Source organism: Cinclus cinclus, chromosome 16 (assembly GCF_963662255.1).
Source record: "Cinclus cinclus chromosome 16, bCinCin1.1, whole genome shotgun sequence".
NCBI lineage: Eukaryota > Metazoa > Chordata > Aves > Passeriformes > Cinclidae > Cinclus > Cinclus cinclus.
The window spans coordinates 1,538,260-1,559,621 of NC_085061.1; the positions used below are offsets into that span (position 1 = coordinate 1,538,260).

The 21,362-nt window shown below is 54.2% G+C and overlaps 3 protein-coding genes across 3 annotated transcripts; 1 reads left to right on the forward strand and 2 right to left on the reverse strand.

The window, feature by feature from the left end:
• Positions 1 to 157: 157 nt before the first annotated feature.
• CHTF18 (chromosome transmission fidelity factor 18) lies at positions 158 to 11,881 on the forward strand. The gene is made up of 22 exons (XM_062503861.1): positions 158 to 287; positions 430 to 588; positions 711 to 837; positions 918 to 1,092; positions 1,176 to 1,265; positions 1,368 to 1,420; positions 1,608 to 1,749; positions 2,286 to 2,498; positions 2,613 to 2,710; positions 3,528 to 3,651; positions 3,764 to 3,885; positions 4,555 to 4,648; positions 4,726 to 4,824; positions 5,201 to 5,331; positions 5,901 to 6,063; positions 6,138 to 6,362; positions 6,439 to 6,588; positions 7,375 to 7,505; positions 9,424 to 9,556; positions 10,295 to 10,381; positions 10,993 to 11,050; positions 11,608 to 11,881. The coding sequence occupies exons 1-22, from the start codon at positions 158 to 160 to the stop codon at positions 11,742 to 11,744; spliced, it is 2,841 nt and encodes a 946-aa protein (XP_062359845.1). The 3' UTR covers positions 11,745 to 11,881.
• Positions 11,882 to 12,250: 369 nt separating this feature from the next.
• GNG13 (G protein subunit gamma 13) lies at positions 12,251 to 13,596 on the reverse strand. Its single transcript, XM_062503909.1, has 2 exons — positions 13,499 to 13,596; positions 12,251 to 12,356 (listed from the first exon to the last, which is right to left on the reverse strand). The coding sequence occupies exons 1-2, from the start codon at positions 13,594 to 13,596 to the stop codon at positions 12,251 to 12,253; spliced, it is 204 nt and encodes a 67-aa protein (XP_062359893.1).
• Positions 13,597 to 15,444: 1,848 nt separating this feature from the next.
• LOC134050500 (uncharacterized) lies at positions 15,445 to 21,335 on the reverse strand. Its single transcript, XM_062503625.1, has 7 exons — positions 21,233 to 21,335; positions 20,484 to 20,570; positions 19,611 to 19,718; positions 19,262 to 19,383; positions 18,877 to 18,999; positions 17,982 to 18,024; positions 15,445 to 17,833 (listed from the first exon to the last, which is right to left on the reverse strand). The coding sequence occupies exons 1-7, from the start codon at positions 21,317 to 21,319 to the stop codon at positions 17,756 to 17,758; spliced, it is 648 nt and encodes a 215-aa protein (XP_062359609.1). The 5' UTR covers positions 21,320 to 21,335; the 3' UTR covers positions 15,445 to 17,755.
• Between the last annotated feature and the right edge of the window lie 27 nt (positions 21,336 to 21,362).

Here is a 21,362-nt window from a genome sequence, read left to right on the forward strand (position 1 = left end):
AGCTCCTCCCGGCAGCGTTCACATCGAGTCCAATCAGCGCCGGATCCGCCTCTTCCCGCGCGCGTCGCGCCCAATCAGTGCCGGATCCGCCTCCTCCCGCGCACGCCGCGCCCAATCAGCGCCGGATCCGCCTCCGGAAGTGCGGCGGGCGCGGCTCATGGCGGGCGCCGTGGATGGGCTCGGTGATGGGCTCGGTGATGGCCCCGAGGATGGCGCCGAGGATGGCGCCGAGGATAGCTTCTACGAGCGCTTCGCCGCCGAGCTAGAAGTGCTGGCCGAGCTGGGAGGTGGGCGCTGCTGCGGGCGCCGGGATGGGAGGCGGCGGAGGGAGGGAGGAGCTGGCGGGACCGTGCTTTCCGCGCCCGCGTGTGCCCGTCCCACCGCGTGTCCCCTCCGGTTACCGGCACCGTGGTCCGACCCCTGTTGCAGATGAGCCGTCCCCACCCGCCGGCCCCAAAACCTCCCAGTTCCGGGGCAAGAGGCAGCGGCCGGAGGAGCCCGAGCCCAGCGGGAGCTCTCCCGGAGGCACCGGCGCCAAGGACCGGGACCGTGACCCCGCCGTGTCCCCTGCAGCAGCCGAACCCCGCAGTAGGTTTGACCCGGTTCCCCGGGTGCTGCTGACCCCCGTGCCCTGCCCCGAGCGGTGCCGGAGCATCCCCTGGGTACCGGGGACCCGGAGCCCGCTCAGTGATGCTCTCCCCTTGCTCCAGCCCCGAAGCCGAAGCGGCAGCGCCTGGAAGCTGTTAAGAAGCTCGATTTCGGTGCAGACGATGAGTTGGCTCCGGATGTTCCCTGGGATGGTGGCCCAGAGGCACCTGTGGCTCCCCACGATACCAGGTCTGCCATGCTGAATCCCGTTTTTAACAGAAGAGAGGGGAAAGGTCCTTCCCCTCCTGAAAGGATTTGGTGTTTTCCAGCTCGAACCACCTGGAGATGAGTGGAATGATCCCCCTGCAGACCACACCACCCTTGGAAAAGAAGAGGGTCCTGAGGAGACCCCCCATCCTGGAGGATTACATCAACGTCACATCCACCCAGGGCACCAGGGTCTTCCTGGTGCTGAGGGATGATCCCTGCGGGACAGGGCTGGAGGTGAGGGGGGCTCTGAAGGTGGGGTTTGCTCCTCTGTGGCCGCAGTGGTTCAGGAGGGCGCTGGCTGTGCTGTGTCCTTGCAGCTCCCGGATTCCCTGGGCTGGAACGCTCGCAGGCCGCTGCACTTGCTGGGGGTGCCCTTCTCCTACCTGAAGGAGCAGGTGGATGAGGAGGTACCACATGTCCCACACCTTCCCTGCTGTTCCTGCTGGCTCCCGAATTCCTGTCCCCTAGCTGTGGCTGGGGGATGTCTCTGACCCCTCTCTGTGTTCAAGCGTCACAGGCGGGTCCTGGAGGCTTCCCAGCAGCTGACAGAGATCATAAACAGGTGAGATGTTGGGGTGGAATCCTTGCCTAGTCCCTGCCAAGCTGCCCTTTCACGATCAAATTTTGGAGGACCTACAAGCAGAGGAACCTTTTTGCCCTCATCACCCCCAGCCTGGGGAGTCTGGGTGGAATTCCCACCCTGCCCTGACTTCTGGGGGGGGTTGGGGTAAATTAATTCCATCCTGCAGCTGCCTGGGGAGCGAGCCCAGTGCCGAGAGCCCGGATCCCAGCGTGGACATGGATCCAGCAGCCGAGGAGGAATCTACATCCCACTGCCTCTGGGTGGACAAATTCACACCCCGGCGCTACATGGAACTGCTCAGTGATGATGTGAGGTGCTGGGACAAGAGGGGGGCTTGGCATAGTGGGGTGAGCACCTCTGCAGCTCTTCCTTAAGGCCGTGGGATCAGGAATTGCCTTTGGAAGCACTGTGTCTGTGCTGGCTCTGCCTGGGAGCAGTGCTGAGTCCCTGAGAGCCCAAGCAGGTTTTCACTGGAGACTGGGGATGTTCTGGCAGAAGAAACTATGGAACGTGACCAAAACGAGACAGAAAAAAAAAAAAAAAAAAGCTTGGGAGGATTTTCGCCAGGGCTTGTTGGCTATTTTGAATATTTTAGGGAATATTAGAAGTTTTGTAGGGAATTGGACGTGCTGAGTTGATCCAAGACAGAGCAGGGCCCGCAGGGATGGGGCTGATGTGACTTACCCTGAGGGATGGGGGCTGAGCTGGGAAGTGAAGCATTCCCACCTTGTCCCAGGGAGATGCCCTGAGCAGCCTCCTCCGTGATGAAGAGCCTTTCTCTGCCCTCAGCTGGATTTTTGCCAGGCTCCATGGATTTTTTTCCCTGCTTTCCTCCCCCCTGCAGTACACCAACCGCTGCCTGCTCAAGTGGCTCAAGCTGTGGGACACGGTGGTGTTCGGCAAGGACAAGGCTGGCAAGAAGCCCAAGCCCAGCCCTGCAGCTCATCCCTCACTCAGCCATCCCAAGGAACATCCCAGCAAGTGGAAAACCAAGGTCCAGCTCACCGAGGAGATCCTGGAGTCTGAGCTGGACCAGCACAAGAGACCCAAATACAAGGTGAGCAGGAGGGGGACATGGCTGTGGGTCCCTGTGCTGCCACCAGCTGAGGAGCAGTGTTGTCCCCTCTGTTGGAGGAAGCCCTCCAAGGGTCACCTTCTCTCTGTGCCACAGGTGGCCCTGCTCTGTGGCCCCCCTGGGCTGGGCAAGACCACGCTGGCCCACGTCATCGCCAGGCACGCGGGGTACAACGCCGTGGAGATGAATGCCAGGTGAGCCCTGAGAGAGAGCCCCTGGGTGCCAGCTGAGCTCCTGGGTGCTCCTGGGTTGTGGAGATGGTGATGCTGTGGAGATGGTGATGCTGTGGAGGTGCTGGTGTTGTGGAGATGATGCTGTTGTGGAGATGATGCTGCTGTGGAGGTGCTGCTGCTGCGGAGATGATGCTGCTGTGGAGGTGCTGGTGTTGTGGAGGTGCTGGTGTTGTGGAGATGATGCTGCTGTGGAGATGATGCTGCTGTGGAGGTGCTGGTGTTATGGAGATGATGCTGCTGTGGAGGTGCTGCTGCTGTGGAGATGATGCTGCTGTGGAGGTGCTGGTGTTATGGAGATGATGCTGTTGTGGAGATGATGCTGCTGTGGAGATGATGCTGCTGTGGAGGTGCTGGTGTTATGGAGATGATGCTGCTGTGGAGATGATGCTGCTGTGGAGGTGCTGGTGTTATGGAGATGATGCTGTTATGGAGATGATGCTGTTATGGAGATGATGCTGCTGTGGAGGTGCTGGTGTTATGGAGATGATGCTGTTATGGAGATGATGCTGCTGTGGAGGTGCTGGTGTTATGGAGATGATGCTGTTATGGAGATGATGCTGCTGTGGAGGTGCTGGTGTTATGGAGATGATGCTGCTGTGGAGATGATGCTGCTGTGGAGGTGCTGGTGTTATGGAGATGATGCTGTTATGGAGATGATGCTGTTATGGAGATGATGCTGTTATGGAGATGATGCTGCTGTGGAGGTGCTGCTGCTGTCCCGGTGCTGCTGCTGCCCATGTCCCATACCCGAGCTCTCCTGTCCCCGTGTCCCCTGCAGCGATGACCGCAGCCCCGAGGTGTTCCGGACCCGCATCGAAGCCGCCACCCAGATGAGATCAGTGCTGGGCTCCCACGAGAGACCCAACTGCCTGATCATCGACGAGATCGACGGCGCGCCCGCGGTGAGCCCGGGGCTGCGCCCGCCCCTCGCCGTCCCCCCCAACGCCGCCCTGCTCGTGTCTCCGCTGCTCCTCCTGCGAGAATCCATCTCTGCCGTCCTTGCTGTGTCCCCAGGCCTCCATCAATGTGCTGCTGGCCATCATCCAGAGGAAGGACGGGGAGGGTGAGGGCACGGGGCGGAGGCGGCGTGAAGGGGGGCTCCTGCTCCGGCCCATCATCTGCATCTGCAATGACCAGTGAGTGTCACCTGCTCTGGGAGGGGACAGGGACACCACACCTGGGTGACAGGGACGCCCTGCCCCCAGACAGGAGCTGGGGTCTGTGTTGGACTGCGACTCCTCAACTCCTGGGGTTAGTTTGAGGTCCTTGCAAGAGGGATGTTGAAGGGCTGGAGCATCTCCAGGGAAGGGAATGGGGCTGGGAAGGGGCTGGAGAATTCCTGAGGGAGCTGGGAAAGGGGCTCAGCCTGGAGAAAAGGGGGAGCAGGAGGAATCTGTGGCTCTGCACAACTCCCTGACAGGAGGGGACAGCCGGGGGGAATTTGGGATCTGCTCCCAGAGAACAGGGACAGGAGGAGAGGGAACGGCCTCAGGCTGGGCATGGGGAGGTTTAGGATGGGATTTTAGGAAAATTCTTTCATGGAAATGACAGTCAAGTATTGATAGGTCCAGGCTGATCAGGGCAGTGGTGAAGTCTCCATCCCTGAGGGGATTTAAAAGCTGGGACATCATTTCATGGTGACTTGGCGGTGCTGGGGGAACAGTTGGACTTAATGCTCTGAGAGGTCATTCCCAGCCTAAATTGATCAGGATGAAGAAGGGAATTCCCTGCTGGGCTCTGACCCCCATTCCAGGATGAGGAAGGGAATTCCCTGCTGGGCTCTCTCACCCCGTTTCCCTCCCCAGGTTTGTCCCTGCCCTGCGGCCGCTCCGGCAGCAATCCTTCCTGCTCAGCTTCCCTCACACCGCTCCCTCCCGGCTCGCCCAGCGGCTCAGCGAGGTCTGGGGACACCCAGGGCCCCCCTGTCCCCTGGCTGTGTCCCCTCCCTCCCCCTGAGCCCTGTCCTGCTCTGGCAGATTGCTCTCCGGCAGGGAATGCGGGCGGACACGGGAGCGCTGCTGGCGCTCTGTGAGAAAACCGACAGTGACATCCGCTCCTGCATCAACACCCTGCAGGTGTGGGGACACTGCCAGGGGCCTGGGGACATGGGCATGGCTCTGGGAACACTGGGATAGCCTTGGGGACGTGGGGATGACCCTGGGGACGTGGGGATAGCCCTGGGGACACGAGGATGGCAATCAGGACATGGGCATTGCTCTGGGGACACAAGGATGGCCTTGGGGACACAAGGATGGCTCTGGGTCTGCAGCTCCAGGCTCAGACAGGGACAGAGGGGACAAAAGTCCCTTCCGTGCAGATCTCTGGAACATCACCCAGTCCCCTGGGCTGTTTTCATCCCCACACGTGCAGGAAGGGGTGGGTGGCCATGTCCAGCTGTCCCCAGGGCTTTGGGATCCCCTCCATCCCCTCCATCCCCTGGCTCTGCTGCAGTTCCTGCACGGCCGAGGGCAGAAGGAGCTCAGTGTGCAGATGGTGCAGACCATGAGGATTGGCCTGAAGGACCAGAACAAGGGACTCTTCTCCATCTGGCAAGAGGTCTTCCAGCTCCCCAGGCCCCAGAGGTAGGAGGAGGGGGTTTTAGATCTGGTGGGTGCTTGGGGGGTGGTGTTCCCATTTCCCAGAGAAGCTGTGGCTGCCCCTGGATCCCTGGAAGTGTTCAAGGGAGGCTGGATGGGGTTTGGAGCAATGCTCTGTGAATTCATGAGCTGCAGGGTCCTGGAGAGCAGCTTCTCGAGGGGATTTGTGTCCATCATGGAATCCTGGAACGGTTGGGGTTAGAAGGAGCTCAAAGCCCATCCAGTGCCACCCCTGCCATGGCAGGGACACCTCCCACTCTCCCAGGTTGCTCCAAGCCCCGTCCAGCCTGGCCTTGGACACTGCCAGGGATCCAGGGGCAGCCACAGCTGCTCTGGGAATTCTATGCCAGGTTCTCCCCACCCTCCCAGGGGATATTCCTTCCCAGTATTCCTTCTAAACCTTTCTGTTTGAAGCCATTCCAGATACTTTGCTACCACTCCACTTAGCTCCCAATAATTCAGCACTGGCATTGCCTCCAGTCCAGTTTCCAAGCATCCAGATATTCCTTGCTGGCCTGGAAAACCCTCAGCTCTTCCCTTTGGGCTCTCCCCAGGCACAGGATAGGAATGGATCCCTCTTTGCCAGCCCAGCTTCTGCTGGGGGACGAGGACCTGTCCCACCCTGGGGGCTCGAGGAGCTTCAGTTCCTCCTCGCAGCGCTTCCACCACATCCTGCAGCTCTCCATCTCCTCGGGGGAGCAGGAGAAGCTGGCCCAGGTGAGAGCAGCCAAGGGGGGTGGAGCTGAGCTCGATGGGACGAGCCAGGCGAGACCCCTCTGACCCCCTTCCAGGGCCTGTTTGAGAACTTCCTGAAGATGAAGGTGCGAGATTCCAGCCTGGGCTCCGTGTGCCTGGCCCTGGAGTGGCTGAGCTTCTCTGACCTGCTGGGCCGGGCCGTCCTGCACGGGCAGAGCTTCCAGCTGCTGCGTTACCTGCCCTTCCTGCCCGTGGCTTTCCACCTGCTCTTCGCTGCCTCCTCCGTCCCCCGGCTGGCCTACCCCAGCAGCCAGCCCGAGGCAAGTCCGGCGGGGCGCGGTGGCGCGGCCGTGGCCCCGCAGGGACGCCTGCCTGAGGTGCCCGTGCCGCCCCCAGGCCGCGGCCAAGCTGAGCCAGATGCAGAACGTGGTGCTGTCCGTGGTGTCGGGGATCGCCGCGGGCACGCGCAGCCGCGCGGGGCGGCGGGAGCTGGTGCTGGAGGTGCTGTGCCTGCTGCTGGACATCATCGCCCCCAAACTGCGACCCGTGAGTGTCCCCAGCGCGTCCCCGGCCCCGCTGCAAACCCATCCCTGACGAGCTGTCCTGGATTGCCGTCCCAAATCCCAGCCGGGTTCGGTGTCGAAGTTTTGGGCGGGGAGTTGAGGTACCCGAATGTGTGGAGGGGTCCTGGGGCTGCAGCTAGGCTGGGCTTAGCTGAGCAGGGCTTTGGGGAGCTCTCGGAGTCACCCCCAGCCAGGAGAGGGTCTGTGCTGGCTTTGGGAAGGGCGGGTCCTGTGGGAAATGGATTTGTAGGGAGTTTTCAGGAGGCTCGCACGTCCGCGCGCAATCCTGGAGATGAGAAATGCTGGCTTAGAAATGCCACGGAGTAGGACAGATATTGCTGGGAGAGAAATGGAGCTAGGAAAGAAGCTTCAAAGGACGGCCTTGGAAATAAAAATAAAAATAGATCTTTTGGAGAAATAGAAACTACAGAAAACGCGTTGTAGTAGAACCCAGGAGAGATAATTTTAGATGATTGGCTTTAAGCACGGTGTGACAAAAGCTGACAAAGCCCAGGAACCCTTTCCTTAGCAAACAGTCGGCTTCTGGTCGTGATGGCGCGGGTTACGACATCTGTATGGTCTCACCCTTCAGAGCAGACCGAAAATGGAATAAAACAGCTCTCAGTTACCCCATCTGTAGGTCAGGAAAGGACAAAACCCAGCAGCGCGCCCCTGAGAGGGAGCCAAGCTCCGTGCGGGTCCTTCCCGGGCCTGCAGTCTCCCTGCTGGGGCCGCTTGGGTTGCAGGCTCTGTGCTGTGCCCCGGGCAGGTGAACACGCAGCTCTACAGCCCCAGGGAGAAGCAGCAGCTGGCCGAGCTCATCGGGACCATGCTCACCTACAACCTCACCTACCTGCAGGAGCGCCTGCCCGAGGGCCGCTACGGCTTCAGGCTGGACCCGTGAGTGCGGGGAGGGCGGGGGTGGTGTGCCGGGGATTGACTAATGCACTGGTTTCCACTGGTTATGCACTGGTTATGTACTGGTTATGCACTGGTTATGCACTGGTTTCCACTGGTTACGCATTGGTTTCCACTGGTTATGCACTGGTTATGTACTGGTTATGCACTGGTTACGCACTGGTTTCCACTGGTTATGCACTGGTTTCCACTGGTTATGCACTGGTTATGCACTGGTTTCCACTGGTTACGCACTGGTTTCCACTGGTTACGCACTGGTTATGTACTGGTTATGCACTGGTTACGCACTGGTTTCCACTGGTTATGCACTGGTTTCCACTGGTTATGCACTGGTTTCCACTGGTTACGCACTGGTTTCCACTGGTTACGTACTGGTTACGCACTGGTTACGCACTGGTTTCCACTGATTATGCACTGGTTTCCACTGGTTACGCACTGGTTACGCACTGGTTTCCACTGGTTACGTACTGGTTACGTACTGGTTATGCACTGGTTATGCACTGGTTTCCACTGGTTACGCACTGGTTTCCACTGGTTACGCACTGGTTTCCACTGGTTATGCACTGGTTTCCACTGGTTATGTACTGGTTATGCACTGGTTTCCACTGGTTATCCACTGGTCATCCAATGGTCATCCACTGGTTATGTACTGGTTATCCAATGGTTATCCACTGGTCATCCACTTCTTATCCACTGTTTATTCGCTGTTTATCCACAATTTATTCACCATTTATTCACCATTTATTCACTATTTATTCACCATTTATTCACTATTTATTCACTCTTTATCCACAATTTATTCACTATTTATTCACTCTTTATCCACTCTCTATCCACTACTTACTCACTGTTTATCTACTTTTTACTCACTACTTATTTATTCACAATTTACCCACTATTTGTTCACTATTTATCTATTGTTTATTCACTACTTATTCACTATTTATTCACCATTTATTCACTATTTGCCCATTATTTACTCACTACTTACCCACTGTTTATTCACTATTGCCCCTAAAATAAAAGCAGTAAAACCCCAAGGCAGGTGGCTCTGCAGTCATTCAGAAATCAGCTGTCACACCATTGCTTTAACAATTTTTTGGGGTTGATTCCCTCTTTTCTGTTTTTCAGACTGTGCAGAGCTGTGTGTTTTTGGTGTTTATTCCCTGTTTTCCCTGTTCTACAGACTGTGCAGAGCTGGGTGTTTTTGGTGTTTATTCCCTGTTTTCCCTGTTCTACAGACTGTGCAGAGCTGTGTGTTTTTGGTGTTTATTCCCTGTTTTCCCTGTTCTACAGACTGTGCAGAGCTGGGTGTTTTTGGTGTTTATTCCCTGTTTTCCCTGTTCTACAGACTGTGCAGAGCTGGGTGTTTTTGGTGTTTATTCCCTGTTTTCCCTGTTCTACAGACTGTGCAGAGCTGGGTGTTTTTGGTGTTTATTCCCTGTTTTCCCTGTTCTACAGACTGTGCAGAGCTGGGTGTTTTTGGGGTTGATTCTCTTTTATCCCTGTTCTGCAGGCTGTGCAGAGCTGGGTGTTTTTGGGGTTGATTCCCTGTTTTCCCTGTTCTACAGACTGTGCAGAGCTGTGTGTTTTTGGGGTTTATTCCCTGTTTTCCCTGTTCTACAGACTGTGCAGAGCTGGGTGTTTTTGGTGTTTATTCCCTGTTTTCCCTGTTCTACAGACTGTGCAGAGCTGGGTGTTTTTGGGGTTGATTCCCTGTTTTCCCTGTTCTACAGACTGTGCAGAGCTGGGTGTTTTTGGTGTTTATTCCCTGTTTTCCCTGTTCTACAGACTGTGCAGAGCTGTGTGTTTTTGGGGTTTATTCCCTGTTTTCCCTGTTCTACAGACTGTGCAGAGCTGGGTGTTTTTGGGGTTGATTCCCTGTTTTTCTGTGCTCCAGGAATGTGGAGGCTGTGTGCAGATTCCCATCTCTGCCAGCCCGGAGGCAGCTCAGCTACCAGGCCAAGCAGCTCATTGCCAGGGAGATCGAGCTGGAGAAGATGAGGAGGGCAGAGGCACGAAACCTGGCACAGGTTGGCATTCCCAAATGGCTGCCAGGGCTGGGCATGTGGAGAAAATTCCTGGGGATGTTTTTTTTTTTTTTCCCAAAGCAGCCGCTGGATTTGGCTGCAGGAATGGAAATCCAGGATTAACCTCCTCTGGCTGCAGCTGTTCCCTGCACAGCTGGGCTGGGCTGGGGGGCTCAGCTTTTTGCAGGAATTCCGGAGGGGAATTCAAGCTTTGAACGTTTCCACCCTCCAGGGAGGAGGTGGGAATTTGAGGTGGGAATTTTGGGGCTGCTGTTTGTGAGAGGTGAACTCTTCCCCTGGCTGCTGCACTTCCAAAGGTGCCAAAACCCCCAGAGTGGCTCTGCCCGCTCTCCTGGAGGCAGGAAAAGATGGGAAGGGGTGGAAAAGGTGGAGAAACATCCTGGCTGTAGTCAGTGCCTGGCCTGCCCTGGTGCCAGCGGGATAATGAATCCCTGGGAGCCCCTTGGAGCAGCTGAATGGCTCCTGAGGGATGTGTGGGACAAAGAGAAGCTTCAAAAATATCTCTGAAGGCTCCTTGTTTACATGGTGAGGACGTGGAATCCCAGGGCAAGGGGCTTCAGCTGGGAATGATCCCACCAGGCGGAAAACGATGGAGAAATCCTCGGGGGTGTTGCAGGGGGTGGCCGGGATGGGGGACAAGGGGGTGACAGATGCTCAGTGCCCAAGGCTGGAGCTCAGGCACCCCAAGGGGAGCCTGCTCCAGGTCTGTCCTCCCCACAGGATCCCGGGAATGGCCTCGGGGAGGAGCCAGCAGGGACTCCCAGCCACCTGGAGCACATCGTGAGGAGAGCAGCAGTGCAGGACAAGGTCAGGACTCAATTCCTGCCCCAATTCCCATCCCAGTTCCCCTTTCCTGGGCTGCCAGACACTCCCCGGCTCCACTGGAATTTGTTTTTTTTAGTCCAGTTTCCTTTAATAACCCAGCTCAGCTCCGTGTGTCCCATAAAGGCAGCGCTGGGATTGGGATGAATTGGATCTGGGTGACATTTTGGATGCGTCCCAGGGAGTTTTCAGGGCTGGGGGAGGGAAGAGCTGTGGGGATTTGGGCTGAAATTGCTGAATTTAGGGTCTGGGGGAAAGCAGCTTGGAAAAGACGCTCTGGAATGATCCCACCCTTGGGCTGCAAGAGGAGCTGGGATCATTCCCTGCCCCTCTCCAGGGCTCTGCTGCCAGCTGTAAAATCCTACCTGAGCCTTACCTTTTGCCTTTCCCCCAAATTTGGATGCTGTTTGCATTCCCAGGCCGCCAGCCCTTCCTGCAGGATTTGCATTTGGTTCCTGCTCTGCTCAGAAGAGCCTTGGGGTGGCTGAGCCTTGCCCAGGGACAATCCTGCCCTGGTTTTGTCCCTCTCTGAGCAGCAGCTGGAAGTGCAGGTGCTCCAGAGCCAGCTCCATTCCTGCTTTTTTTGCTTCCCGCAGCCTGAGACGGATTTTTTTGGGAGGCCACTCCAGCAGAAAGAGGCAGCCACGGCCCCGGGTGGGTGACACAGGGATGGGGTGGCTTCAGAAATCGGGTGGGTGGCACAGGGACCAAGTGTCCCTGAGCTCTGGGTGGGTGACACAGGGACAGGGTGGCTCCGGCCCCAGGTGGGTGACACAGGGACAGGGTGGCTCCGGCCCCAGGTGGGTGACACAGGGACAGGGTGGCTCCAGCCCCAGGTGGGTGACACAGGGACAGGGTGGCTCCGGCCCCAGGTGGGTGACAGACGGACAGAGGTGGCCCCAGGTGCCCCTGTGGCCTCTCCCCATTCCCAATTCCATCCCCAAAGAGGGGCTCCTGTCCCTTCAGCCACATCCCCAGGGGACAGCAGCAGGGACAAACAGACCCCACTGCAGCTGGCAGGGACTTCCTGAGACAAACCCAGGAATTCTGGCCCCATCCTGAGGGAATTTGGGGTGCTGGGGGTGTTGAAACATCAGCTCTACCCTTCCAAACCCTCCTCAAATCCCAGGCAGGGATCTCCTCCCCTCTCCAGGCAGGGCAGAGCTGAGCAGTTGAAGTGGATTTTTTCCAAGTGGATTTTCCTGGTGCAGCCCCTCAGGTTTCCAAGGAGGAGCCCCTGGAGCTGCAGCTGGGAAAGGCTGTGGGCAGGAGCGACGTCTGGTTCCGATTCAACGAGGGCTTCTCCAACGCTGTCAGGAGGAGCCTTTACATCAGGGACCTGCTCTAGCAGGAATTCTGCAGCTGGGACTGAGGGGAGCCCCTGGGGTTTGATTTTCTAACCCCTGCATGGGCTGTGTGGCCATGAGCATGGTAGAGTTGTTTTTTTTTTGTGGGTTTTTTTTTAATTACCCACTTATTTTGTTAAAAAAAAAAAAAAAAAGAAATAAATATGACTTTAAAAAAATCAATAGGGAAGTAGGGTTCTGTTTATTTCAGTCATATACCTTGAGATTCTTGCCTGGGTTGCTAAATGGTATCCTACAGTGTACAAAAGTATCTAAAAAAATCACTGAAAATGTTTTTTTTTTTAAAAAAAGCTTCTTTACCAGTTGCAAAATCTGCCTTTTTTGGGTGGCAGAAGCATGAGATGAAGCTTCAGCAAACCCCTGGAGAAGCCGTTGCTGCTCCTTCCCCCCATTTCTAAAACCCCTTCTACAACTACAGGAGAAGAAAGGAGGCGAGGGCAGGGCTTTTGTTCGGGTTCTCCTGGTGGAAGTGGAACAAACTCCATCCTCACAGGATGATGCATTTGCCTTTCTCCACCCAGGGGTTGTTCTTCATCAGCTCCGGGTTCAGGAAGGGATCCTCGGGAATTCCATCCTCAATCCACTTCACAAACCTGCAGCGAGGGGAGGGAGGGTGGGCACAGCCCCAGGGGGTCAGGGCAGAAAAATGGGAGGTTTGGGGGGGCTCTGGGGTAAATCCTGCTCTGGTGGGGGGATCCTGGGATGGACCCGGGGGGGGAGGGGGGGGGGGCAACAGAGCCAGCCACAATTTCAAGTATTTTGAGCTTTGGAAAGGGGGGATCTGGACCCTGGGGGGACTCCTAGGGGACACCCCAGGGTCAGGAGGGTCCCATGGTGCTGCCACATCCCAACACCCCCAGGGCTTGGGCAGCTGGGGACACCCAGGGGGTTCTGCCCCTGGGGCTTGGAGATCCAGAAGGGGGGGGGAAAAAAATCTCATTTGGGAACACCCAGGGAGCATTTTGGGAATGGGTTCTGCTCTTGGGGGCACGGGGAAGAGAAAGAAGAAGGGGAAGAGAAAGAAAAGAAGAAAGAAGGGGGGGAGAAAGAAAAGAAGAAAGAAGGGGGGGAGAAAGAAAAGAAGAAAGAAGGGGGGGAGAAAGAAAAGAAGAAAGAAGGGGGGGAGAAAGAAAAGAAGAAAGAAGGGGGGGAGAAAGAAAAGAAGAAAGAAGGGGGGGAGAAAGAAAAGAAGAAAGAAGGGGGGGAGAAAGAAAAGAAGAAAGAAGGGGGGGAGAAAGAAAAGAAGAAAGAAGGGGGGGAAAAAGAAAAGAAGAAAGAAGGGGGGGAAAAAGAAAAGAAGAAAGAAGGGGGGGAAAAAGAAAAGAAGAAAGAAGGGGGGGAAAAAGAAAAGAAGAAAGAAGGGGGGGAAAAAGAAAAGAAGAAAGAAGGGGGGGAAAAAGAAAAGAAGAAAGAAGGGGGGGAAAAAGAAAAGAAGAAAGAAGGGGGGGAAAAAGAAAAGAAGAAAGAAGGGGGGGAAAAAGAAAAGAAGAAAGAAGGGGGGGAAAAAGAAAAGAAGAAAGAAGGGGGGGAAAAAGAAAAGAAGAAAGAAGGGGGGGAAAAAGAAAAGAAGAAAGAAGGGGGGGAAAAAGAAAAGAAGAAAGAAGGGGAAGAGAAAGAAAAGAAGAAAGAAGGGGGGGGGAAAAAAGAAGAAAGAAGGGGGGGAAAAAAAAAGAAGAAAGAAGGGGGGGGAAAAAAAAGAAGAAAGAAGGGGAAAAAAAGGGGAAAAGCCACTCACTCAGGGATGGTCTTGGATGACATCTCCCTCTTGTAGGCCAGCTGGTACTTGAGGCTTTCCACCTCCTTTTTCCATTGTGGGAGATCCCACTCGTCCATCGCGCTCTCCGAGGGCTCCGTTGGGCTGGGAATGGGGATTTTAGTACCTGGTCCTGCCCTGATCCCTCAGTTTCACCCCAAGGGCTCCCCCAGGAGTGTCCCAGGCTCTGGGGGAACTTTCCAAGCCCACAAAGGGGCAGCCAAGGGCTCCAGGAGTTTTTTGGGGCTGTTTTGGGTGAGGCAAAGGCTGCTCGGTGCCCCTGTCATGCAAAACGCAGGGACTGAGGCAGATTTGACTGAAATTTGGGTGGGGAGCAGCAAACAGGAGTGAGATGCTGCTTGGAGAGGGGATGTTTGTCCTTTTCCTGCCTGGCCACAGCTCTGAAGGAACCAGGAGGGAATTTGGGGCTGCCTAAAAAAGCGCTGGAAACGGCTCGGGGGGGCTTGGCCGGCAGAGATTTGGGGAGCAAAGCTGAACCCCTCTGAACCCCCCCCCACCCCGTCGGGGAGGATGGGGAAACTGAGGCACAGCAGATGAGGGGGCTCAAGCCCCTGGCCCCCCGTGCCACCCCAAAAACCGGCGGCACAAGGAGACATCACCCGGCCCCGGGGCGCTGAAGCCCAGGGATGCTCCAGAGAAAGGGAGAAGGGGCAGGGAAGGTGAAATCCTCCCATCCCAGCTGTGCCAGCCCAGCTGTGCCATCCCAAAACTCCAGCCGGGAGCGGCACCAGCCCCTTCCCCGCTCGGGCCATCCCGCAGCATTCCCAGCCCGGCGCGTCCCCACCTGCTTTGGGAATTCCGGCAGCGGAGAGAAACGGGGCCGCGGCTGCAGCCCTGGCCCTGGCCGTGCTCCTCCCGCCGGCTCTTGCCTGGCTCCTGGCGGTCCCAAATGCTCGGGATAATCTATTATAATCTATTAATGCACGGCTGCTGCGGCGGGAGCCGGATCATGGGAGCGTCCTCCCCCCGCCGCTCCCGGGGGATTTGGCTCCGCTGGAGCGCTCGGGATGGGAGCGCGTCCTGGTACCCGGGCCTGGAACGGGGTTATCCCATCGTGGGGCTCTGGAACGGGGTTATCCCACCGTGGGGCTCTGGAACGGGGTTATCCCGGCCCCTCTGGAACGGGGTTATCCCATCGTGGGGCTCTGGAACGGGGTTATCCCAGCCCCTCTGGAACGGGGTTATCCCATCGTGGGGCTCTGGAACGGGGTTATCCCATCGTGGGGCTCTGGAACGGGGTTATCCCATCGTGGGGCTCTGGAACGGGGTTATCCCATCGTGGGGCTCTGGAACGGGGTTATCCCACCGTGGGGCTCTGGAACGGGGTTATCCCGGCCCCTCTGGAACGGGGTTATCCCATCGTGGGGCTCTGGAACGGGGTTATCCCAGCCCCTCTGGAACGGGGTTATCCCATCGTGGGGCTCTGGAACGGGGTTATCCCGGCCCCTCTGGAACGGGGTTATCCCATCGTGGGGCTCTGGAACGGGGTTATCCCACCGTGGGGCTCTGGAACGGGGGGGTCCCATCGTGGGGCTCTGGAACGGGGGGGTCCCATCGTGGGGCTCTGGAACGGGGGGGTCCCATCGTGGGGCTCTGGAACGGGGTTATCCCGGCCCCTCTGGAACGGGGTTATCCCGGCCCCTCTGGAACGGGGTTATCCCACCGTGGAGCTCTGGAACGGGGGGGATCCCGGCCCCTCTGGAACGGGGTTATCCCATCGTGGGGCTCTGGAACGGGGGGATCCCACCGTGGGGCTCTGGAACGGGGGGATCCCATCGTGGGGCTTCCCCACGATCCTGAGGGTCCCAGAGGAGGGGAGGGGTGGGGGACATCCCCAGGAAGGCACTGGATCCCTGCCCCGATCCCTGCCCCGGATCCTTTGGGATCACAACCCTTGTGTGCAGATGAAGGGATGCTGCACTCCCTGGGCTGTGCAGCATTACAGATCACAGCCACCATCTGCTCTCCTGGCGTTTCCCACAGTCCTGGTATTAAATCCCAGATTTCCAGCTGGGAAAGTGCTTGTGATCCCAGGGAGTGGGCAGGGACTCAATCCCACCCTCAGAGCCGGCCCCATCTTCTTTAGGGACAAGGACAGGGAGAAGAGCAGGGCTGGGAAAGGGGCTCAGCCCGGGGAAAGAGAGGGAGCAGGGGCAATTCCTGGCTCTGCACAATTCCCTGAGAGGAGGGGACAACGCTCCAATATCGGGATCAGGCAGCTCCGGGCCTCCATTTCCTGCTCCAAAGGATATTTTCCATTTTTAATGAGCTTTGATCCTCTCCCCTTTTACCTGGAGCAGAGCTCAGCCTTCCTTCAGGAGCACTCCAGGCCCACAGGGAAGTGCAGAGCTGCACAAAAGGCTTTTCTCATCCATAAAAGATTAAATCATTATCTACAGGATCCATAGGGCTGTTCCAAGGCATTAAAATTCAGCAGGGGATCAATAATGGAGAAGTGTTTACTTACAGGAATGAAGCACTTCCCAGGTTTTCTGTGCCAAGGGGGGAAAAAAAAAAAAATCCAAGCTGGAATAAAGTACCTGCCCTAAATCTATTCCCACTCTCTCTTTGGGGTCCTGGAATGGGGGAGATCTTGGAGGAGACTCAGCTTGGCCCAGTCCAAAAGTTTAACCTCAAAAAACCCCCAAAAACCAAACCAAACAAACAAGCCAACAACAACAACAAAAAAAACCACCCCAAAACAAAAAAACAAACAAAAAAACCCAAAGCAAGAAAAACAAAACAAAAAAATCAAAAATCCAACACCCAAAGAAAAATCTCTACTCCACAAAAAAGTCCTAAACCTCCAAAGCCCTCAACTTCCTAAAAAAATCCCCTAAACCTCCCCCAAAAGCCTCTCAACTCCAAAACTCCACTCCCCTCAAACCCCTATGAACATCCTAAAAAACTTCAACACCCCAAAATCCCTCAACTTCCTAAAAAAAAATCATAACCACCCCAAAAACTCAATTACCCCAAAAACTCAATTACCCCAAAAACAAACCCAAAGCAAAAAAAAAAAAAAAAAAAACAAAAAAAAAACAAACCCAAAACTCAAAGCCTTTTAAAAAAACCCAATCCCCAAAAAAAATAAACAGGACCAGAAAAATCCCAACCCCCCAAAAAAAAGGACAAAAAAAAATATCTCAACCTTCAAAAAAAAAAAAAAAAAAAAAAACAAAAAACCAAAAAAATCCAAACCCCTCCCAAAAAACAGAATCAAAACCCCTCATTAAAAACACCCAAACAAACCAAAACAACCCAAGCCCAGAACAAAATCCAACACCAAAAATCCTACCCCAAACCAAGTAAACCACAAAAAAAAAAAAAAAAAACCAACAAAAAAACCAAAAAAAACCCCACCCCAAATGCCATTTCACAATGGAACTTGGGCAGTTTTTATTAACAAGGTGACAAATTTCTAGGTGCATTTTTATTTTTTTAGGAAACTTGGGATAACAAGAGCTGCAGAAGCCCCCAAACCCCTGGGAATGTGCAAAGTGCAGTTGGTGACACATTTAAAGCTGATTTTCCTGCCTGCCCAAGCAGTGCAGACACAAATCCCAAAGAATTCTTTCACCTCCCCAGGTCGGAGTGAATTCCAAAATTCCTCTGGAATTAGGATTTGGGAAACACACAGAGCCACCAGCACTAATATAAATCTTATTTTCAGTAGAAAATAAAAGCCCAGCATGAAATCTGGATTATTTCTAAACTCAGCTTTTCACTGGGGTTGTTTGAGCAAAAGTAAAGCTCAGGTTTAACTTCCAGCTTCTCGGTTTAAAATAAAACCCAAAATCAGAGCTGTGCAAGCAGCACTTGACCCCAAACTGCTGCAGAGGGAATTTTCTATTTTTTTTTTCCTCCTGGTTTTCCCTCTCAGCAGTTGCCTCCTGCAAGGTTTGTGTCCCAAAAGGAAGAAAAATTCTCTTTTGCTTTTTGCTCCATCCGTGTTTCCTTGAGTTTCTGCAAGCAACTCCAACCTGCTGCCTCTTCCAATAACTCTTTTAATATGTGGAACTGCAAGAAACTCCCAAACCCTGGCTCTTCTCCCACTCCAGAACCAGGAAAAGTCAGGTTTCAGCTGACTCCTCCTGGAGGTGACAACCAAAGCAAAACCAAGGAACTCTCCAGGAAGAGATTGCTCAGTTTAAAAAAAAAAATAAAAATACAAACAACAAATCCACTGGGAAATTATTCCTGAGGATTTGGTCCAAATTAGAGATTCTCAAAAGCACTGATGAACTTGGAAATTTCGTGGTGAACTGTGGTGCCAAAGGGGAACTGCCTCAACCCCTGGGAAGAGACAAAACACAATGAATTCCCTTCAGGAATGGTTTGGTTTTTTTTTTTTAATATATAAAAATGCATTTCAATATTTAATTGATAAGGGGTATCACCGATTTGCTTTGCTGTTAAATCCTACAAATATTGGGATACTCACTGACTCCAGGAAGAAGGTGCAGAGCTGCTTTGCCCAGGGACACCTAAAACAGAGAGAAATTCCCAATCGTTCCCAGAGCTGCAGCCACTCCTGGCCCTGCATGACTCAAAATCCTACAAAAATCCTACAGGCCACAGCTCCAAGACAGGGTGACTTCAGAGAAAATCACTGAAGGTGGCTCTGGGTAATTCCCAGTGGGATAATCCCAGGATTTGAGGTGGCTCTGGAACAATCCCAGGATTTCAGGTGCTCCTGGGGCGAGTCCCAGTGGAACAATCCCAGGATTTCAGGTGCTCCTGGGGTGAGTCCCAGTGGGACAATCCCAGGATTTCAGGTGCTCCTGGGGCAAGTCCCAGTGGGACAATCCCAGGATTTCAGGTGCTCCTGGGGCGAGTCCCAGTGGGACAATCCCAGGATTTCAGGTGCTCCTGGGGCGAGTCCCAGTGGGACAATCCCAGGATTTCAGGTGCTCCTGGGGCAAGTCCCAGTGGGACAATCCCAGGATTTCAGGTGCTCCTGGGGCGAGTCCCAGTGGGACAATCCCAGGATTTCAGGTGCTCCTGGGGCGAGTCCCAGTGGGACAATCCCAGGATTTCAGGTGCTCCTGGGGCAAGTCCCAGTGGGACAATCCCAGGATTTCAGGTGCTCCTGGGGCGAGTCCCAGTGGGACAATCCCAGGATCTCAGGTGCTCCTGGGGCAAGTCCCAGTGGGACAATCCCAGGATTTCAGGTGCTCCTGGGGCAAGTCCCAGTGGGACAATCCCAGGATTTCAGGTGCTCCTGGGGCAAGTCCCAGTGGGACAATCCCAGGATTTCAGGTGCTCCTGGGGCGAGTCCCAGTGGGTCATTCCCAGGATTTTCCAGGTTTTTCCCGGGCCATTCCTCCCCCACTCACATGTGCAGGTTGTCTATGACCACGCCGAGGCTGAAGAGGCCCACGGATTGCATCCTCGTGTGTGTGCAGCTCAGGAACAGGCACAGGAACTCCCCCACGTACTGGGGACCGAGGTTCTGCCACCTGAACAACAAAGCCAGGACTGAGCACTGGAACTGAACTCTGGAATTTGGGAGGAGGAGCCAATTCCCATACCCAGTACAATTTTGGCCAAACCCAGAAAGTTCTCCCAGCACTGTTGGAAGGGGGGGATAAAAGAAGAAGTTCCCCCCCCCCCTCTTTCCCTGCTCCCCAAAAATCAGGAAGAAGGAATTCCAAGAGCTCAGACTCCCCCTCTGCTGCACCTCCATGGGCACGCAGGCTCTGGGAGCAGGGCATCACTCACACTCTCAGCATCGTGCCTTTCTCCCGACTCAGGTCCCTCAAAAGCAGGTTGGCAGTGCCACACAGGATGTGTTCCTCACAGCAAAGTTGATCCAGCAACAGCTTCAGAGCCCAGAAGTTTTCCTAAGAGGCAAAATATTGTGATTTAACCTCGGCGCCAATAGTTCCTTGAAATAATAATTAAAAAAAGAGTAAGGATCAAAACAAAGTCAAGTTAAAAAGAATAAAGATCGAAACAAAGTCAAGCTAAACGTGGCTAAAACCTCCAGGGTGGTGGTTTCATCATCACAGAGCTTTTAAACATGACTTGCTTTAGTCTCTTAGAACAGGAATCAGTTTCTAGGACTCACCCCAAAAGCCAGGACTACCTCTAAGAAGGAAGTCAAGTGGGGAAGGTCAGAACAAAGCATCTGCTGCACTGCTTGCACTGCCAGGATGAGAGAAGCCTCTTGGTGCAACTACACAAGAGACAGCAACAAGGAAAAAAAAAATGGATTGAACAGCCCCTTCCCCTTTATTTATCCACTCAAACCAGCACTGAGTTATTCCAGTTCACCCAGAGAGCCTGGAGGTCACAAAACAAATCCACAAGAATCTTATCAAGAGTTAAAAACAGGGATTTTTATTTCTGGTGCTCTCAGAAATGTGAAATCTCACACAGGAGCAGAAATAGGGAATTAATGGGGGAAAAAAAATCCAGCTCAGGAGTCATGTATTTGGAGAATAAATTAAAATTTCCTCCACCAAAGTAAAAAAGAATAAGGCAGCTCCTTAGATGACTGCAGTGAGCATGGAATGTTTCTCCTGCTACCTGCAAACATGGTCCACATACCTGAAACCCTTAATTTAGAAGAAATTTAGAAATTCTGAGCAATTCTGAGTTTTGTCCTGTTTGAGCCAAACCCTGGGAGAAATTAAGACACAATCATTTATTCCCAGACCTCCTCCTTTATAAATCCATGAATTTGGACAGGGAAAAGATTTCTCCTGGATTGAAGATGTGCAGAGCAGAAGAGACCCTCAGCTCTCTACCTTCAGATTTGCTCCAGAGTTTAGATTGTGCTAATCTTAAACTGATCACAACAACAACAACAAAAACACACATAAACAAAAAACAAAACAAAATAAAACAAAACCTTCACACACACAAAAAAAAAAAGCTTTCCTTAACAATCCAACATTTCTCACTGCTGTGGATAAATCTTTTTGTTGTCACCACTCACCTGACCAGAGAAAATGGCAGATGGTAAAGAGACATTAACTCCAGACTTGAGATCCTCCAGGAAGCTGCTACTGGCTGCCAGCACATTCTGCAAGGGGACAGTGAGGGACAAGGATGGTAGATCCTCCCCAGACAGTGTCAGAAATGGGGGTTTAATGGGATTTTCAGTGATTTTCTCAGCATTTCTGCAGAGAATGGTGCCTGTTCCACATCACACTCAAGGGAAGTTGAGGCTCTGCAGCATTGACCAGACCCTTTAGAAAACTTCACTTGTGTAGGGCTGAGATGGAAAAATCACCTGTGCCATGGCAGGGACACCTTCCACCATCCCAGGGTGCTCCAAGCCCTGTCCAGCCTGCCCTGGACACTTCCAGGGATCCAGGGGCAGCCACAGCTTCTCTGGGAATCTGTGCCAGGGCCTCCCCATCCTCCCAGCCAGGAGCTCCTTCCCAATCTCCCACCTGATTCCTTCCCAATCTGCCCTGTGGCAGTGGGAAGTCATTCCCTTGTCCAGGCCCTTTGTGATCTGCTCCATGAACAGATCCAGAACCAATCCCAGGCACTGAACTGGGAGCACAATGAACCCATCTCCAGCAGCCTCGAGCATTCCTGAATCCCCACATTCTGCAGAGCCACCAGGATGAGGCACTGGAAGTGAGCTCTGGCATTTGGGAGATGGAGCCAATTCCCACATCCAATGGAATCCTGGCCAAACCCAAGCCAGGAGATTCTCCCAGCACTGTCTGGTACCTCTTGGAAGCCAAGGGGGGGCTCTCCCAGGGATAAGGGATGCAGGTTCCCCCTCTTTTCCAGCAAATCACCGCTCCCCAAAATCATGATGAAGGAACTCCAACATTTGGCCTAAAATACAACAGAACGT

Bases quoted from the DNA above. Each gene is read 5' to 3' on its own strand.
- LOC134050500 (XM_062503625.1), bottom strand. From the start codon at position 21,319: ATGATTTTGGGGAGCGGTGATTTGCTGGAAAAGAGGGGGAACCTGCAT. The intron at 18,025-18,876 runs GTGAGTGGGGGA...TCTCTGTTTTAG, and splicing joins GTCATAGACAACCTGCACAT to GTGTCCCTGGGCAAAGCAGC. The intron at 17,834-17,981 runs GTGAGTATCCCA...GTCTCTTCCCAG, and splicing joins GCACCTTCTTCCTGGAGTCA to GGGTTGAGGCAGTTCCCCTT.
- CHTF18 (XM_062503861.1), top strand. From the start codon at position 158: ATGGCGGGCGCCGTGGATGGGCTCGGTGATGGGCTCGGTGATGGCCCC. The intron at 1,093-1,175 runs GTGAGGGGGGCT...GTGTCCTTGCAG, and splicing joins CCTGCGGGACAGGGCTGGAG to CTCCCGGATTCCCTGGGCTG. The intron at 6,589-7,374 runs GTGAGTGTCCCC...TGCCCCGGGCAG, and splicing joins TCGCCCCCAAACTGCGACCC to GTGAACACGCAGCTCTACAG.
- GNG13 (XM_062503909.1), bottom strand. From the start codon at position 13,596: ATGGACGAGTGGGATCTCCCACAATGGAAAAAGGAGGTGGAAAGCCTC. The intron at 12,357-13,498 runs GTGAGTGGCTTT...CCCTCGCTGCAG, and splicing joins TCATCCAAGACCATCCCTGA to GTTTGTGAAGTGGATTGAGG.